The sequence below is a fragment of the Haliotis asinina genome, chromosome 8, assembly GCF_037392515.1.
Source record: "Haliotis asinina isolate JCU_RB_2024 chromosome 8, JCU_Hal_asi_v2, whole genome shotgun sequence".
Taxonomy (NCBI): domain Eukaryota; kingdom Metazoa; phylum Mollusca; class Gastropoda; order Lepetellida; family Haliotidae; genus Haliotis; species Haliotis asinina.
Genome location: NC_090287.1, coordinates 63,478,067 through 63,497,469, shown reverse-complemented (window position 1 = coordinate 63,497,469; position 19,403 = coordinate 63,478,067). Strand labels below are relative to the sequence as shown.

The window sequence follows — 19,403 nt, the reverse complement described above, 5'->3', positions numbered from 1 at the left end:
TCACTCTCCCAAGTTTAGCAGCAAAGCAATAGGAAGAATGTCTCTGGGATGTACCTGATCGTGATGCTCCAGGAATCGTGATACTAAGGACGGCGTAAAACCACACGCACTCACTCTCATCATATCAGGTGACAAACATCACTGCCATACTTCACTGCACAGTTCATTTTCATCCGTTGTCACGAGTTTCAATGATCATTTAATAAACATTCCCTACAGTCCACTCTGTATACACCTGTTTGGATCTTAGAGTGTAATCAGGTACGCGAAACTGAAAGAAATAGATGAAATCCATATATACTTGTTAAAATGGGCCTGTCTCATTTAAGTTGGCAGGCTTAGAAATACCTGTTTGCTTTTACGTGCCTCTGTATTTGATATACCTTGTAAGTCAATGGTAAACATTAATTCCACATAGTTTCATACAAGGAATACTAGCATTTAGACAAGGTGAAGTCGCTCTTAGAATACATACAGTTAACTGCGTAGTTCTTCACATCGACTGTTCCAGAATTTGTTGAACAAGAAGATCTGAAACTTTCTTCCCAAGTACAACAACTTTATTTTCTTTGTTATCTAAAGAGGCTAATTTCAAGTAGCCCTGCAACTACCCAAAATAAGGCGGCTCTTTTTCATTATATTTTATTTTAGTTGAGAGACTAGTTATCAGTCTTAACCTTTTGAAAAAACCCCTGATATATCATGGCATATGATGTAGTTTGTTTAATCATTATGTATACAGACGTGTATACTATCTTTACTGATAAAATAGATAATGAAACTTTGGAACACGTTGTTATCGACAGCCGCGCATGCGTATTGTCACATTTATAACTTCCTCTTTCCAGCGTGTTTACCGGCGTGTTCAGCTGATTGTAGAACGTGCCGATTTTCTGTGCCGAAGTTGGAGCATTTTTTTATCACGTCTCAAGGGATTAGAAATGGCGACTGTGTTTGGAATAGACCATAAGACCCTTGCCATGTCCACGGTAGCGTTGTCAGTGGGCGTGGCGGCCTACAGCACGTATCGACTGTATGCTGAGCGGAGGGGCAAAAGTAGAGACAATGTTTATGAATCGCGGAAACTGTTGAATGAGTACCTGGTTTTTCACTATGGATCGCCGCAAGAAGTTCTCAAATACGATTTTGGTCCCAAGGACTCACTCGATTTCCCAAAACGTTGTGCAGAGTTGTGTTTGAAGCATTATAAAGACAATGTAAGGCTTAGCTCCTAACAGGTGTTAGAAGTAATGTGACGCCGTATCTCAGGAAGCCCGTTGGGGCATGCCTTGTCGTTAGCATTGGCGAGTGAGTGAGTGAGTTTAGTTTTATACCGCATTTCAGCAATATCACGGCGGGAGATTGTCGATGTCATGACAATCTGAGATATTTGTTAAGGCATTCAAGTAACGCAAGTAACGATTTCAGTGTGTTTACAGAAAAAAAATAATCAGCAAATTATTTTAAAAATTTTAATACACTTTCTGAGAAACTAATTATACTAATTTCTGTAAATGAACTTCACTAGGCTGCGCTTACTGCTTTGAGCTGATGCTGTTGCCAGATAACAACATTCCAACTAGAGAATAAAACCTGAAAATTCTATCCATGGGCCTTCCTTATAGTAATGTAACAAGTGTCTTCAGGTTTTGCCACATTGTTTTAAAATGAATAATATGGAAACTGTTAGCATGTTAAGGGTAGGGGTTGGACCTGTTGGTTTTACTGTCTGCCATAAGCAGGTGTTGGTCCTGATGGTGTCATTGTATGCCATCAGCAGGGGTTGGGCCTGTTGGTTTTACTGTCTGCCATAAGCAGGTGTTGGTCCTGTTGGTGGCATTCTATGCCATCAGCAGGGGTTGGGCCTGTTGGTATTACTGTCTGCCATAAGCAGGTGTTGGTCCTGTTGGTGTCATTGTATGCCATCAGCAGGTATTGGGCCTGTTGGTGTCATTGTATGCCATCAGCAGGGGTTGGGCTTGTTGGTGTCATAGTGTGCCATCACCAGATGTTGGTCCTGTTGGTGTCATTGTATGCTATCAGCAGGGGTTGGGCCTGTTGGTGTCATAGTGTGCTATCAGCAGGTGTTTGGCTTGTTAGTGTCACTGTATGCCATCAGCAGATGTTGCACCAGTTGGTGCCATTGTATGCCATCAGCAGGTGTTGGGTCTGTTGGTGTCACCAGGTTACTAAGAGGTTGTCAAGTGCCAAACCATTATGCAAAAGCTCATCCAGCATCTGACAATTCATCAAATTTATAACTGACAAGATATATTTTCATTTTTAAGGATGACAGCTTCTCAGTATGTGTCACATCCTTTGATGTTTTTGTTTTTTAACGTTAGAGCTGTGCATTACCCTGCTTTGTGTGTGAACCAAGGTGACTGCACTACTGACACAGTACCAGTCATACAGCGTGACAGCTGGAGTGATCTAATGTGCAATTGCCTAGAGTTATCATGGGTTTTGTTGCCGTGTTTATTGTAACATTTCACACTTCAGTAATTTCTCAGCAGACCCTAGTGAATGAGTGAGTGTGTTTAGTTTTAGAGCAATATTAGGCGGGTGGGAGGGAGCTGTGAAGGTAGTCAAGTGCTTCATGTGGAAGACCAGTCAATTCCCCACATGGGTACATTTCTGGTGTTCCCTGCTGTGATATTGCTGGAATATTGCCAGAAGCGATGAAAAAGTGCTAGTTCCCTCCCTCACTCACTCACTCACTCACTCACTCACACACTCACTCACTCACATTGGGATTTTATGACTGACATCAGCTTTAGACATCAGGTTCAGAACCAGCCTTTGAGCAGCTCTCTATGACTCCATGTTGCCAGTATGTTACAATAGGTTTAGTTGGACTTCAGACAGAGAAGAGAATCACTGCTGAATTTGTTGGTGGAATGTCATCTCAGCAGAATGTTCTGTCTTTCTACTGGGATGATAGCGGTGGACAATTTTTTATGAAAGACATTTTAGTTTATGTTTATTTGCAAGTGTGAATGTTTAGATTTTTTAGATGAAACAATTTTCATTTACTCTTTTACCATTTTAACAAAGTTAATCTCACAAACTCCAAGAATATTGTTCTGTTTGACTGTGTATTGTAATTAGTGAATATATTTGAAGTGTTTTGCCAAAATTACCGCCCCATAGAGACAATTGATTAAATTAGTTGTTTTTAACATCACACTCATCAATATCTGCCCAATACTGCTTTGACTTAACACAACATTCACTCATATTTTTGTTTCCTGCAGTCAGGAATTCCAAATCGAGCTCTGGATATCGGCTGTGCAGTCGGCAGGTCGACCTTTGAGCTGTGTCGGGTTGTAGAGCAGGCAGTGGGGATTGACTACAGCCAGTCGTTCGTCAATGCATGCAACACAATGAAGACTGATGGAAAGATGGACTATTTTGTCGTTGATGAGGGAGCCTTGACAACCGATCTTGTTGCTAGGGTAGCACCTGAAATTGTAAGTCAGGTTTCAGCAATAGAACGGTCAGTTTGTAGAAGTTAATTTTAGAGTATTGAAGCTTGTAAGTCTAATTATTTGTTATCTTCTATGTATATAGCATTTTCATTTATGTGGAAGATATTTTCACCTACAAGATGTTAGAAATGAAAGTACAGTATAATACTATCCTCCATATATATCTTAGTACAATCTGCATAGGAGAAGATATTATCACCAGTTGAATTGATGACTTCTATCATGACCATAGTCTCTGGTGTAATCAACGAGAATTCTGTATCGGCTTTACTTGACCTTAGGATAAATTAAAGACAGTTTAATGACAGTATGTTTGACTTTCAAACTTACAAAAATGTTGACGTAAAAAGTCAAGGTGTGATATAAAATGAATGTTCTTATTTCTTGACACCAGAAATAAGTGATAAAGTCATTTACTCTCTCTGTCAATGTACATACATTATTTGAAGTACCATAGTTTAAACTCGAATGTTTTGTAAAAACTACTACCCCATATTTCGTATGCTGTCAGTGTTTTCAGAAAATATGGAAAAAGTTTCAAATTTTAATTTCAGAAGTAAAACCCTATTATTTAACATACTAAACATTTCTACATTGGGGAGCTTTACACTTTTTGCCAAATGTATTTCAGTGCCATTACTCTTTCGTTTAATATTTGAGAATTGTTTATACTTTGTAAGTGAACTACATTTATCTGAACAAAAGCTTAAAAAGCCACATTCCCCAATTCCATCAATTCTTAGCATTATCAATGCTTTGATGAGTTACTTTAGTGATGTAAATTTTTCATCAATGCATGTTTGCATACTCTTTTCTGTGGTGATATTCTCAATGAGTATTTTACAGGCTCTTCTATCACTATATTACATTACTGTTCCTTCTGGAATGGCAGGAGTGGGTAAATGAACATAGTATTTAATTTACAGCATGAACATTGAGGAAAATTGGTTAAATGTGAAAACATAGATGTGATCAAAATAGTCTATTACTTTGTGTCAGGACCGATCTCGAGCAGAGTTTGAGCAGGGAGATGCATGTGCTCTGCGAAGTGATCTGGGAAAGTTTGGCATTGTTCTGGCAGCAAACCTCATCTGCAGACTCCATCATGCCACTGCCTTCCTTCAGCGCCTCCCAGGTCTTGTGGCCTCAGGGGGTGTGGTCGTCATCACAGCGCCGTACACATGGCTCCCAGAATTTGCTGACAAGGTTTGTATGAGGGGAATATGTTGTTGTTCTTGGGGTAGATATAAAGTGTTGCTGCCATTATGGTACTGTCTCATGGCTGACAGACTTTGTTTATCAGGTATCTAGAGAGTGTCTTGGTGTAAGTAGGTCAGCATGACTCAATACACACATATGGGTCATAATTCACTGAATGGCTAGATTGCTTGAGAATCTTAAATGCAACAGTGTTGGACAATGGAATCAATACCTTGTTCTTATAAGACCCTCTCTCTGTAACTTGGATCAGTATTAGAATATAATTATATAGGTAAAACCAAGGTAGTAATGAACCAACCCATGTTTGGACTTTCCTTCAGTTAAAACTGACACACAAGATAATGGTCACACTGACACAGACAACATAAACTGACCTACACACTGATGCATGTGTTGTAGGAGAACTGGCTTGGGGGCTACAAGGACTCAAGTGGCAACCCAGTCACTGGCTTCTCTGCCCTCAAGAAGTGGCTCAGCCCTGACTTCGACCTGCTGGAGGAGGTCGACATGCCCTTCTTCATACGAGAGACAGCCCGCAAAAACCAGTGGACTGTTGCCCAGGCCACTGTCTGGAGGAGGAAGTAGAGTCTTCATGAAAAGGGGATCTTGCAGGGGGAGAAATAATTATTTATGAAGATCAACTGATAGTCACCTGTATCTCTTTGTGGAGATGGAAGTAGCCTTTGTATAGAGAGGGGATCTTGGGGAGGGAGAAATCATTTAATACGTATTTGATGTTTTCTGATGACTGTGAGTTCAGGAGTCAGATTATACCATGAACAGAGCAATGCATTTGCTGGATGTATTCATATAGAAACATCCTGTATATGTGACATGAACTGTTGACATATTTTCTTTTTCAGCCTATCACAGTCTGTATGGAACAAGTTACCTGTATCTAAAGTCTTTATCAGACCATCTGGCAGATTGGCCATAAATTGACACTGTCTGTCAGAAATCCTGCCGATCTTGGGTGGTTGGAAGGGCCTTATTTCAAACACTGCTCACTGTAATGTTACAGTGAGCAATGAGTTTACATCTAGACTGTTTGTGGATATATAACCAGACATATTAATGGTTGATACAGGCAGTGCCCCACACACTCTGATTTTGATTATATACAAACAGCCAAATGTTACATACTTGAAGCTTGAAGTTCACTTGCGCTGTGGTGCTTTCTAAATGCAGTGGATTGGCCCACAGATTGATAAGAGTTTATATGTCTTTATAAACGGTATTTTAATCAAGATGGCACTGCCTTTTCATTTATTTATTGCTACATTACTCATTTCATGTTCAGGTCTCGGTGCCAGCTAAGCAGTGCCTGTTTGTGTTCATGCCTGAAAGTGTTCAAGGAACCCTGTAATCCATGCTGTGTTCGGAACAGTTTGGAAGCAGATATTATTATATATGTTGATTTTTTAAAATATTATTGTATTTCAAATTACTGCAGCTGTTCATGCCTCTCAGTAAGTTCTTCATATCATTATATTGTGCCATTTTGGCAGCATCCCAGGGACATAGCTATGACAGAGAGAATGATTATATAACACTCATGCTGAGCAATAGGAAAATAGTTGTCAACTTAACTAGTAGTCCCATTAATTGAAATAACTGAAGACAGTTTATAATGACTATAAGACCCAGAAATCAATCGTGTTTACTCACAATCAAACACAAATTATTTTGGAACACTTGTTTCCATTAACAACTCTTTTTCACAAAGTTGGTTTTGTCTCTTTCATTTCATGAGCACAGCAAACTTTTTCCTTGTCAGGATTGAATTTATCTCATAACAAGAACTTTATGTTCCTAACATACTAGTCATTCTTTTAAGATGTGAAATTTAGTGTAATATTAAGAAATATTAAGTTATAATTAAGTAATATTAAGAAACCCTGAAGAACTACATGTTTTTTCAATAAATTTTGTGCATTATCTAACATAGTCTGGAGAATTTGATTAAGGACGCAAACCAATTATTTTGGATTATCAATGCCAGAAAACTGAATGAAAATGTGTCCAGACTTTGGAAGGTTTGTGTCAGTTTGTTTGATTTGTTATTACACCATGCCATTAACCCAAACCTGTCATAGTTTGTGCTGTCCCAAAGGAGAACCTGGGCCCAACTCGTCTTCCATACTTAGTCTTTGGACCGTTGAATGGATTTGTGGAAGAGGTGTTTGTTCACGCTACTGTTAAAGTGAATGGGTACAAGAACTTGGAATGAATTGTCTGGCACATTATCATTTCAATGAAAACACTGTGTGTTGCTGAGTGTTGTGTGGGTGAATGCTTTGTTGTTATTATAACCAGGATGTAAACATGATAATGTTCGTATTGTCTGCTGATTATCTTATCGTATGTAATATAATGTGATCTTATGGATGAAAATAAAACATCTTTTACATCTTTGAGGCCAGTCACTGGCCAATGGCTTCACCCATGGTTGATTTGTTCCTTTTGTTAACTGTGACCAGTTCATGTAACGTATAGGTGATTGAAATTGTACTTGACTTTCAGACTTTGTTTCACCTTTGAAAGACGCAACGATGGGCACTAATTATTCAGGATGGTTGATGGTTTAATGCCTGTTTAGCAATTTTCAGTCAGTGGGTTAATGCTGGGGTGTCCAGTGATACGAGCAGTGCAAGGACATATTATCAATCAAGTCACCGTGGATTGATAGTTGGTTGTCTAATGCGGCAATATTCCTGCCGCCGATTGCTTCTGTAAACAATCCAGTCTGGACAAGTGGACAACATCATGAGCATTAATGTACATAACTGGGATATGATGCCGTGTCAACAAAGTCAACGATCTTGACCACCCGATCCGTTAGTCGCCTCATGCCAAACATGGGTTACCAAAACCGATTTCTAACCTGTATCCTCACGGTTTTAAGTCATCATTAATGACTACCAAACTCTTTAACTTTCCTCATTTTCAGCAGTATTTACACTGTTTGTCAGCAAACCGTGGCACTGCATGATGTTCATGGTGTGTGTATGAGCACTAGTAAACTCCCGTATGCGAAATACGGGTGTCTGAAAGCGCACATAAAATCTCCAAATCATCTTACGGGTATGCGACCAACAATCACTCAAGCATCCAAATCGTGCGCCGTGTATGAGTGAGCACATCCACACTTAACCTCAGCAGACGAAGCACGTGGGCAGGCACTTGAGATCAACCCGTGCCAAGGTGGTTTTAAAATCGGACCTGGAACATATTCTTTCCATTCTGGAAGGTTGTGAGCAAGGAGACTAGAACACGCTTTAGATTAATCCAGGTATAAGAAACCCGCAAATCGCCTCTTGAACCTAACGTGACGCTTGTGAGACTATTTTGGTTTTTGTTGTGAAAATATGTTGTGAAATCTGTTTAAATCCAGGATAGGTTTTTGTAATGATTCACTGTATCAAAAGTCTTCTTGAAGTGCCTGGAACTTCGAAATCGCCGAAAGTGAGAGTGAACCTTGTTCACTGCTCACTTTTTAAAGGCGGTCATGATGTTTCTTAACCAGTAACAACACACCCAACTCATTTATTGCATATTCTCACTTCTCAATAATGTCTTTCCATTCTATTCTCTGTACACGTGACATGAGTGTTCCTGGACCAACTAGGTGAATGCCAGCTCTACAAGCACACAAGTCGCGCGGTATATACACTTTAAACACTGCTCCTATCCACTGCTTCGTGTATCCTGAACAGCCTTGCCACTTTCGAAACCTGTACATATGTCACTGGTCTTAGTTTATAAACGACACCACAGTTTACTGATGACGAAAGATTGGCGGGAGGACAATGAACATTGTATGTTCATGGACACACCAAATGGGTCACATGATCTGATGCAGAGGAACAGAGGAGGCATTTTACTGACTCGATACATGAGTTCCACTTAAAACACACAAATGCATAGCAATGAGTGCTCAGATATTCCCAGGAACACATAAATATTACTGTGGTTTATCCGTTCACTGGTATTTTTCTCCATTAGACTCCAAGATCACAGGATACTAGTCCACAGAATGTTAGATCACCGATGACACAGATCTTTCCACAGCTTTCGTATCCTGAACTTCCACGCCATCTGTAGGTTCTTCTTCATCGACCTCAAGGTCCTCGTCCTCTGCGTCAGAGTCATCGTTTTCAGGACCTTCTTGTGAATACTTAGCGTGGTCTTTGACAACGATGATAGGTCCATGTGTAACTTTGAATGGCCTGTCATCTTGGATTGCTTTGACGAGGGCAACGAAATCTGGATTCACGCTCGTCGTCTGTAATAAAGGAAACTCTGTCTGCTCACAGGAACACTTTCCGGAATATTGGGACTCTACCGGTTCATATAGACCGTTATGTAGTTTAATTTAAAAAAAAAATATCATAAAGAGATCTGTCTTACGGTAATGTTAGTATCACATCTGTTTAATTCATTTCCTAATAATCTCTGTTTTTTTAGGAACGTAAATAACAAATGCACATCAGCTATACCCCCATGTGGTAGAGTATATCACTCAACACAGCTCGCCCCGCAGGATGACCTCATCCAAGGCACAGCCCTCTCCTTACCTACCCCGATGTCGACTTCCTCGACGACACAACTCTCTGCGCTGTGAATGGCTGTGAGCAACGCCAGCGCGCCGATATCCGTCAGTAGGTTGTCTCCCAACTGTAGAGAGAGCAATCAAGATAAAATCAGAAATGGGTATGTCTGACTGTGTTCGCCGACTATGGCACTGATCTATTACTTATAGATAAGAATTAATGTTCACATGTTTGCTGAGGAAATACTCTGACAACACATGTCGGTACTTATCAGTGTAAAGGCTCAAAACTATTTCAGAACCTTCACTTTTTGCTGCGAAACACGCATAGCATGTTTAGTAGAAAGTCTCGCACTGGAAGTGTGGCTTTCTCCTGAATATACTATGTTCAAGAAAGAGCCTCTCTCGGAGTTTGTTCAGGCAAACAGTACTGAGCCATTTCGAATACATATGTTCTATATTCAGGTGTGGGCTGAAACCAGATTACAGGTGTACAATTCATCAGAAGTTTCGGAATACCTGATTCTTATATTACTTAAGTCATAGGCATGACAGATCCACCATGGACGGCCCTCATCTTAAGTAGTCATTACAACAACATGTATTCGCACCACATACAATATATGATAAATAAAAACACTTCAATAAACCTCATTCGTGCACAGCTCCGGTGGTCTGAAATATATTTTTTATTACCCGGAGGATTTGGAGAGAGTCGTTGTTTTTCAAGCTCAAAGCGAACTTGACGTCTCCGTCTGTGAGCCTGTTTCTCGACAGGTCGAGTTCCCTCAGGGTGTTGTTGCTAGCCAGAGCTAACCCCGCACCTACCACGCCCTCACCGCCACAGCCGTTGAAGCTGACGTTCAGACGTCGCAAGCCCACGTTTTCCTGGAAACATCGTCATCGGTGTGTGACCTAGACCGCTTGCACTGGACCATGAGCTTGACATTTTGCATAAATATCATATGATAAACATATTAAGCTTTACACGCCATATATCTCCATATGATATACACATGAAACAATACATAATAACACCAGCGGTAGATTTGCATGTGTATAAATATATCCTAATGACACATATAGCAGAAAATGGCATAATATGTATTTCTATGTTTAAATTTACGTAAAACCCCTAAAAACCACTAAAGGGCACAATTGGCGACCACACCAAAACAAAAGAAATAGAATTATGATCAATTTATGGCTGGTGCTTTGGACAGTGCTTGGTTGTTTTGATGATGGTGATTCTGGTGTCCTTTCCTTGGAGTTGAATTGGCACCATCATTTCTACTTCAACATGAAGAGTTCTGATTCAGGTGTAATGTTCCGCTAAGAACACACGGACATGGACCAGGTAGGAAGTGGTCGCAAACAAACCATGCTAAAAGGCGACTAACGGGATCGCGTGGTCAGGCTTGCTGACTTGGTTGACACATGTCCGTTGATTTTCATAACGTAGCATCGGAATGAAAACTACAGGCTTACCTTAACACCGCTGAATAGTTTCGCTGCACTAGCGTTCCTGATGTGGTTCCAGCTGAGGTCAAGATGCTCCAGGGTGTCGTTACTTACTGGAACAGAGAACATACACCTTGGAGATTGCCAGATTGTTGGGCAGTTCACGCCACTGCTATGTTGTAGAAACAGCTAGATATGTACACAGATATCAACACTGATGTATTTGGAAAATGGTCCTTGTAACGGCTGTTTAGAAGGTCATCGCCTACGTCGGATAAAGTACAAATTATCTGCTGTCTGACTCATAGCTGAATGACAATATACATTCGTGCAGCGGTAGTTACATATATTATGGTAGCATGTACTAATACAAAGTCCTGTTGATAACTTGCTGGTAGCTGACAGAGTATGGGTGTAAAATGGTGTGAAATCGGGGACGCATCGGGTTTGACTGCTTTGTTTGTTGTCTAACGCCGCACTTGGTAATTTTCAGTTATACGATGACCTTTAAATTTGGACATGCTTGTTATAAGATACGGTTAACTGGATAGGGTGGTTAGACTCGCTGACTTGATTGAGCACATTTCATCGTATCCCGATTCCCTAGATGCTAACGATGTTGATCGTTGGATTGTCTGGTCCAGACTCGATTATTTACAGACCGCCGCCATTTGAGTGCGGCGTTAAACAACATGTAAACAAACAATCACGTCATGTAGGTCTGTTGGAATACTGACACACCTCTCTGACATATATATTTCTACAACCCCACCCACCACTTGATGCAGGAACACCAGGCAGATCGATGCCGCAGCTTGTACTACTGACCCACCTGACAAACGTCATGGAAGCTGGTATAGCTGAACCTACCTAGAGCATCTCCAAGTTCCCTCCCTGCCATGTCTCCAAGTTCGTTGTTGGACAATACCAGCTCCTTGACGTGTTTGCATTCCTGTATACAAAGACAGAAAATGAGTTACTCCCATATCCAGGGAACATCTAGAAAAGCGTTTACCGGGGACATTTTGAAAGGTTTGGTCTCTGTCGTATTACCGTTGATCTGAAGTGTACTTCAAGAATCAGAATGGCGTACCCTTATCACTAGCCCGAATGCTGTCGAATCGATGTCACGGAATCCGTTTCCTGAAAACATATACTGCATGCTTACTTCAGGTACATATACATATAAGGCAAGGTGCTTCACCTGTACCTCACTAGGCCCCATACTTGTACGAGGTGAGTACCTGGTTAGATGATGTACATTGATGACGCCAATACTAGATTAAGTGACACATCTATTCTAGGTAAAATGACACATCCATACAAGGTTAACTGACACATCCACACAAGGCTAACTGACACAGCAATACTAAACTAACTGACACGTCAATACTTGGTTAAGTGACGCATACATACTAAGTCAGTTAATTGATTCGTCAGTACTAGATTAAGTGACATTTATCGTAGGTTAACTGATACATCCATACTATGATAACGGAACATCAACTTTAACTGACACGGACACATTTGTACACGCTGAGCTCATACAACTGACGTGGAATATATTGTGCTGATCCTGTTTTAACGTGTTTGTTTATGTGCAGAGATATTAACGGACGCATGCCTAAAGCTATGACGGTTTGATTAACGTGTTCAATATCTCCATGTAATGAAAACAATAAATTTGTGAAAGTCTTAGTCAATGGATAGAATTACACCGTAAAGCATATGTACTCCTCTAAGTACTAAAATATGAGCAGACTTAAGCTTTCCCCTCTTCGATATGATACTGTAATCATTCGTTACGATCTCATACTAAGAAAATGTATATAAAAATAACTATATAACTTAAGCTGACTCTTGAAACTTTCGCTAATCACACGGAAGACCGGGTTCGATTCCTCACATGGGTACAATGTGTGAAGCCCATTCCTGGCCCTTCCCACCGTGATGTTGCTGGTATATTTCTAAACACGGCGTAAATGCAAACTCACTTACTTACTTACTTACTTACTTACTCATAAACTCTTGCCTCTCCCCTCATATCACAAGAAGTGGATATTATGCTTACCCTTACTTGTTTTGGAAAGTTAATGTTGCAGTGTGATGCATATTAACACCATTGCCTTCATTGCATGTAATGTTTTATTTTTGTATTCTTTGAGACGGTTATACATACAACGAAAATCGGTATTATTAATTGAGCCAGTGTTACGAAATGAGACACGGAACTGTTGTCAATCACGGGGTAGAATATGGCTACTCAAGTCGATTATTAGAGGGTAGATAATACCTTTTCCTCCGTAGATTGCAGCGTCATATATGTTAATGTAAGTACCGTCTATATAAAAGCGAAATATCTTCTACGTAGACTGTTTACAATACAGGAAGTATGTAACCGGTAGATACAAGTATCATTCACGTTGATGGCAGTATCCATTAACGATGCACCTCCATGCCGAGGAGGTGACATAAGGAGCAGTATGAACAAACATCACCAACTGACCTGAGAGGTTTACACTCGAGATGTACTGGTTCTTCATCATGAGACTGGCGGCATGTTTGGCACCAACACTGCCCAGGTGATTGTTCGCCAAACTCTAGAGGGAAATCAACACCAGCTTTAACTGTACCAAAACAGGCGATGTGTTCATCATTCTCGATGTAATCATTGAACGATACCTACCTACTCCACTAAATTATACATATACTACTGGCGCTTCGTGGAGTCGGACATAAAGCTTTAATGTTACTATACTCTGATATCGGACTCAAGAAAAAGTCCATTTTCAACCGAAATATCCAGGAGAATGAACATGTCATTTCTCTTGCTCAGTGAACCTGCTTTTCTGTGGTTCAGTTTATCTATAAGCATCCGTTCCTTGAGGAAGTGTTTGAGAGAGGTTGTTGAAAGCCCTGTGTGACATTATTTCAGTAAATCACAGCTTGTGTACCTAGTCTTGGAGAAGTGCCGAAATAATGCGTGGTCTAAATGTTATACTCTTTGTTGAAAACACTACAAGATGGCGCTGTCAAAGCAACCGTAACTAGAGCACTGACAGAAGTCACCAGATTATGTCATGCATACTGAGCAAGAATGAAAACTTGACACTTAGTATTTTGGGGACCATAATTTTAATGCTTATTTTAAGGCAATTATTTTAGTTGTATGCTGTGCACAGAACACCTGGACATCAACAGAAAACAGAAACACGTCTGGACATTTGCCTTTAACGTTGATAACATTTATGATGTCGGACTACCCTCCAAAATAAAGTTCACAGAATGGAGAACAATGGAACTGAGGTGTTCAGTAACGATTGTGTCCAGCTCTAGCGTCTCGTACAGCCACACGACAGCTCCTCGTGGATCTCAGAACGTTAATGAACACTGCCCAAAGAAGACGCCGCCATTGTTCAACAAGGACACGCTGAAGGTCTTGCAACGTCTGTCGTGGATTGACTTATTGACGAACACGTCGACCCAGTTCGTCCCAGTGTGTTCGATCGGATTGGGGTCGGGGATACACGATGGCCAATCCAGGACTTGAACACCGGCATTTCTTAGAAACTTCTACGTAAGAACTGCTGTATAGGACCTAGCGTTGTCTTGTTGGACCGTAGGTCCAGGGGCGTGTCTCTGCATGAACGGAAGCAGAACAGGTTGCAAAATCTGATCCCTGTACTGGTCAGAAGTGACGTTCCCTTGTACAACAACAAGAAGAGAACGTCCCCAACCATGACGCTTTCTCCACCAAATCTGTCAACTGCACGGATTCAGACTTGAGCGTGACGTTCACCTCGTCTGCGGTACACCTGGGTCGTGTTGTCGGCAAATCTCGTCACTGAAGACAGTCGAATTCCACTGTCTTTGAGTAAGCCTGATGAGTCTTGTGGCCCACGCAAGTCGGTTACGGCGATGAAAAGGTGTTAAGATTGGTCCGTTATGGGATTCCCGGCGGCACGCAAGCGATTTCTGACAGTTTGTGGGGTTATCCTTCCACCAAACATCGCCCTGCTTGTGGAAGTTGCATTGACAAATCTGTTGCGAAGATGACGTAATCGTATTGCTGCTTCTTCTCAGACTGACGTCACACGTGACGTTCCTGGCTTAGGGCAATCTGCAACCGTTCCCGTTTGATGCATTCTCATCCTGAGATTAAAAATTGCTTGTCTTGAACAGTTAAAGGCTCTTGCAACAGTGACCACAAACTGACCAGCATGGAGCCTCCAAACAGCACGTTGATGTTCTTCATTTGTGAGACGTGGCATTTCCAAAAGGTCATCAAAATGAAAAATTCAATTTCCCAATTCAGCTTCACTGTGCCTATTCAGTTTAGGTAAACATGCACCACTTGACCTCACGATTTTGTGTTTGCACGTGTGTTCACAGTTTTTCATTTTTAGGCTACAGCGTCAAGGAATGCACGAGACTTTACAATTTCATGAAATTAAAGGATTCACAATGTTTACTCTTAATAGAGATACGGTTTGAAATATTCTAACGAACAGAAACAAAAATCATAAATTTACCCGTGTCAAGTTTTAATTTTTGCCCAGTATACTATGGAACATGAAATAATCCCAGGAATTTGTATTTCACCCATGGTCCAATCCTTTGGGTAACAGAAAATGTCAATATACTACGGTTACCGTACTATTTGTGCAAGGCAGCAGTTGTCTGCAAGAGTTTCAACCAGACTGCTAAGTCCTGCCGGCCCGATGCAGTTGCCTTCGAGGTCAAGTCGAGTCAAGGACGAATCCAACTGAAGATAAAGACATTAGCAAAACCTTACCTTCACATTTTTGCTTCTAGTAGAACCTAATTGGCCATTCGCCTTTAAATTGGAGCGCTTTAAAGCACGCTAATCACAAGTGATGATTGATAACGGTGTTAGTACCGACGCCAAAAAGTTGCACTCATTGCTATAAAGAACTTGACTGTCCATAGAACTGGGCTTTCCTCCCTCTTTACAACTTCTAAAATGCCTCGCAAACAGCTTTGGCTGAGCTTAAGGAACTGTTTGGACGTAGACACTCACCATCAGAGGAACAGCAAGTGCCTTAGCGCCATCTGGACCCATGGAGTAGTACCTCAGGTCTAGCTGAGTTTTGGTGGGGTTGCGGACAAACGCCCCAATAGGCGTCACCCTTAGTCTCCTGCATTCTCGCTGATACAACTCTCGCTTTATCTCGTCCAGGTCCAACTTTTCTCGCCGTATCTCTAAATGACATAACGTAGAAATATTCACCCAGGTACCCGTGTGTTGGTCAACATGATTCACCCAGGTACCCGTGTATTGGTCAACATGATTCACCCAGGTACCCGTGTGTTGGTCAACATGATTCACCCAGGTACCCGTGTATTGGTCATCATGATTCACCCAGGTACCTGTGTATTGGTCAACATGATTCACCCAGGTACCCGTGTATTGGTCAACATGATTCACCCAGGTACCCGTGTATTGGTCAACATGATTCACCCAGGTACCCGTGTATTGGTCAACATGATTCCCAGGCATGGTAATCAGCAATTGGAACCGAGTTCTTTAAATTAGCTGTGTTACCATTTGACTGCTTGTAACAATGGAGTCTGGTCCGTATCAAATGTGAAGAATATTAAACTAGCATTAGATTATCTGACTGTAACAGCATCGTCTATGTACGTATAAATAATATAAACTGATGTCTTTCCATTCAACTGATTGTTACAACGTCGAACTCGTGAGCTCCTCACAGTGTCAGAGAGGTGCTATTCCCTTTCCATGGAGACATCCGTGCAACGGGATGTTGCACATGCTCACTGAAGTTTGTCACTCGTGAAGATCCGGATTAGAACTGATCTTCAATCACCCATACTTTTCACACCCATGAAGATCCGGGTTAGAAGTGGTCCTCGGTGACCAATCCGCTAAGAAGTGCCTTACGGGACCGGGTGGTCAGGCTCGCTGACTTGGTTGACATACATCATTGTCTCCCAGTTGTGTGGATCGATGCTCATGCTGTTGATCCCTGGATTGTCTGATCCAGACTCGACTGTTTACACATCACCGCCTTATAGATGGAATAGTGATGAGTGCGACGTTAAACAACAAAGAAACATGGGTGATCGTGTACGTACCTAAGTCGTCCTCTTCAAAAGGTACTTCTATCTTGTCATCCGTTCCCTCTCGTCTCGTCCCATCCACCTGTGTGATGAAAAGAATCTGCTCTGGGGCTTTCACTTTCCGGTTGACCATCTTCTTCTCTCGGCTGCATGCACGAGGCACCTGACATGCAGCAGATACACTTGTGCTAACTCGTAAACGTTGACGCAAAATAATTCATCGTGAAATCAACAACAACAAAAAACACCAAAGAAAATAATACGCATATATTTACAAAAATGTATTCCCAAATGTAATTGTTAAATAAGTTTGCAAAGTCCTTCAGCTGTATGGCACTGTCAGAACAAATAGAGTGGCAGTGCAGTCACAAGGGAACATGGCGGTGGTGATCGCACCAGTGATATTTGCTTGTAGTTTTGGTAATACTGTGGTACTTGTCAGATGTGCTCGGACGTGTATCACGTACCAGTGGGTCGATGAGCACTTGGTACCATCATGATGCAACACAACCGAATCTCAGAGATTTCATATGGCGGTTAGAAGGCTGTTGCCTTCATTTAGCTGATCAATCTCTCAGTTGTCTATGTTTTAGTGTAGATAAAGTGCATTTTGTAGAAGACAGTAGAACGCCATGTCACGATCTAAGGTTTTCAGGTAAAACAGCAAACAATAGAATACAGAAGATATTAATCATTGATCATGACAATAAACAACCCTGTTCTTTACCATCGCCATATCCGTAATAGTAGGTCAATCCCGCCAGCGATTATTGTACACTAATGGCTTCATTGTTGTCTAAAACCTCCAGATAGGCAGTCATGTTTGACAATCTCACGTCACCCTAACAGATAATGCCGCAGCGGGATGTATGCGGGGTATTGGAGGGGTACTCACCCCAATATCGCGACAACACGATTAGGTAGCTGGGGAAGTGACATATTTATAAACTGGCTTTAAATCAAAATATCGACTCACTTGAAATCAATTCACGGTTTTCTTTTTAAACAAATATTACTTATGTATTTACAGAGTCGTGGTTAGACTGATTAGATATGTAAGGCGGTACTGACTTTATATAGTTGTGGAGGTATGGGTAAAATGCAGTTTGAATTTAATGAACCAAGACAAGCTGCTTCTGGAACGAGTATTTTACGTGAACATACCTGTCTTCATTACCTTTATTTCTGTTGTCACATCTTTTCCATATCGTATATAGACGGGTATAGAAAACGATATTTTTAATATCTGATATCTGAAGTATTAAATTGGAAATGTTTCCTTTCGGTGTTAGCAAAGTTCTAGTGAACCAAATAAACTACAATGTATCTGAGAACATCTGGGATGGTGAAAGGAGCAGATCTTGGTCCTGACATGACATCTTGTCTATTCTGTCAACATCTGTGCTTACCTGCACATTTGGCACTGTTGCCATGGTGACGTCGTGTGTCCGGGATCTGTTTTACCAATCTCAGCTGTGATGAGTATCCAGTTAGACAGGTAAATCCAATCACGCTCGCTACAGAGTATTTAAAGAGGTGTTTTCTGGTTGTTGGTCAGAAACAATCACCACCGAGCGTCTGTTGCCATAAGCCGTTGCACCCAGCTATCTGTTTGTTTTAACACAAGACCGGGGTGTCGGGTTTAGCGATGGAATGCGGGATACCGGTGGGGGCAGGGCTGTGTGTATGTGAGCAGTGACCCGCGAGCGTCGATGACGTTATCACCATCGTCATGTCACCCGCACGTCCTTAACGTTAGATGAACGCTGTTAGCAGAACAACACACAACATGGAGGCTCGTGGAACATCTATACCGTATCTGCCCGTTTAAGTGGTACGGCGGATGAGCGTTTCTATCCGACCAGAACACAAGATAGTGGTTCGTAGTATGTCTCTACCGTATCTCGGTAATGGGACACTAAATATCGATGAGCGTTTATATCAGAACGTACAACATGGGGACTCGTGGAGCATGTGTATGACAACTACGTACCTGGTTTAAATGAGACAATGGGGAGTGCTGATATCTGAACAATGCACAACTTGGGGACTTGGGGTACATGTGTACCGAAGCTCCCTAATTCACTTTAGAAGGTAGTTGAGCATTGATATCAGAACAACGTAAAACAGTGGGTGAGTAAGTAAATGAATGAACGTTAGAGTGACTGAGTGAGCCCGTTAGGGTTAGTCAAACCTGGGCCTTTGGCCTGTTTTTCACTGGATTGTCTGGTCCAGGCACGATTATTTACAGACTGCCACCATATAGCTGGAATATTGCGTAGTGCGGCGTAACACTGAACTCACTCACTTCTATTTTCAATAACTCCCCTGCATCCTTCTCAGCTACCTCTGCATTTCAACTACACCCACTTTTTCACTTCCAGTTAATCTTTGTCATTGTTAGGACGCCATGTTGCTACATCCTATAACTGAATCGTGCTTGGGTACAATATCTGGAGATTCCTGCCGTGATTCTAGGAGTATTTCTGGTAGCGACGTAAAACTATACTTATTCACACGGTGAACACTTCATTTTCATCCGAGTTTCAAAGGTCATATAACAAAATTTCTTG

The 19,403-nt window shown here is 41.4% G+C and overlaps 2 protein-coding genes across 3 annotated transcripts; one reads left to right on the top strand and one right to left on the bottom strand.

The window, feature by feature from the left end:
• Positions 1-827: 827 nt before the first annotated feature.
• Positions 828-7,158, top strand: LOC137293894 (uncharacterized). Its single transcript, XM_067824687.1, has 4 exons — positions 828-1,217; positions 3,258-3,473; positions 4,491-4,697; positions 5,112-7,158. Exons 1-4 carry the CDS (start codon positions 942-944, stop codon positions 5,295-5,297), a joined length of 885 nt encoding a protein of 294 aa, XP_067680788.1. The 5' UTR covers positions 828-941; the 3' UTR covers positions 5,298-7,158.
• A 1,084-nt stretch (positions 7,159-8,242) lies between these two features.
• LOC137294327 (leucine-rich repeat-containing protein 74B-like) lies at positions 8,243-18,659 on the bottom strand. 2 transcript variants are annotated; one of them, XM_067825324.1, is made up of 11 exons: positions 18,240-18,659; positions 16,846-16,993; positions 15,767-15,948; positions 15,383-15,490; positions 13,232-13,325; positions 11,819-11,868; positions 11,596-11,677; positions 10,753-10,838; positions 9,961-10,152; positions 9,294-9,389; positions 8,243-8,997 (listed from the first exon to the last, which is right to left on the bottom strand). In XM_067825324.1, exons 1-11 carry the CDS (start codon positions 18,261-18,263, stop codon positions 8,752-8,754), a joined length of 1,308 nt encoding a protein of 435 aa, XP_067681425.1. In that variant the 5' UTR covers positions 18,264-18,659; the 3' UTR covers positions 8,243-8,751. The 2 variants fall into 2 exon arrangements, with proteins under 2 accessions (XP_067681425.1, XP_067681426.1); XM_067825325.1 differs by lacking the exon at positions 18,240-18,659 and adding an exon at positions 17,558-17,684.
• Between the last annotated feature and the right edge of the window lie 744 nt (positions 18,660-19,403).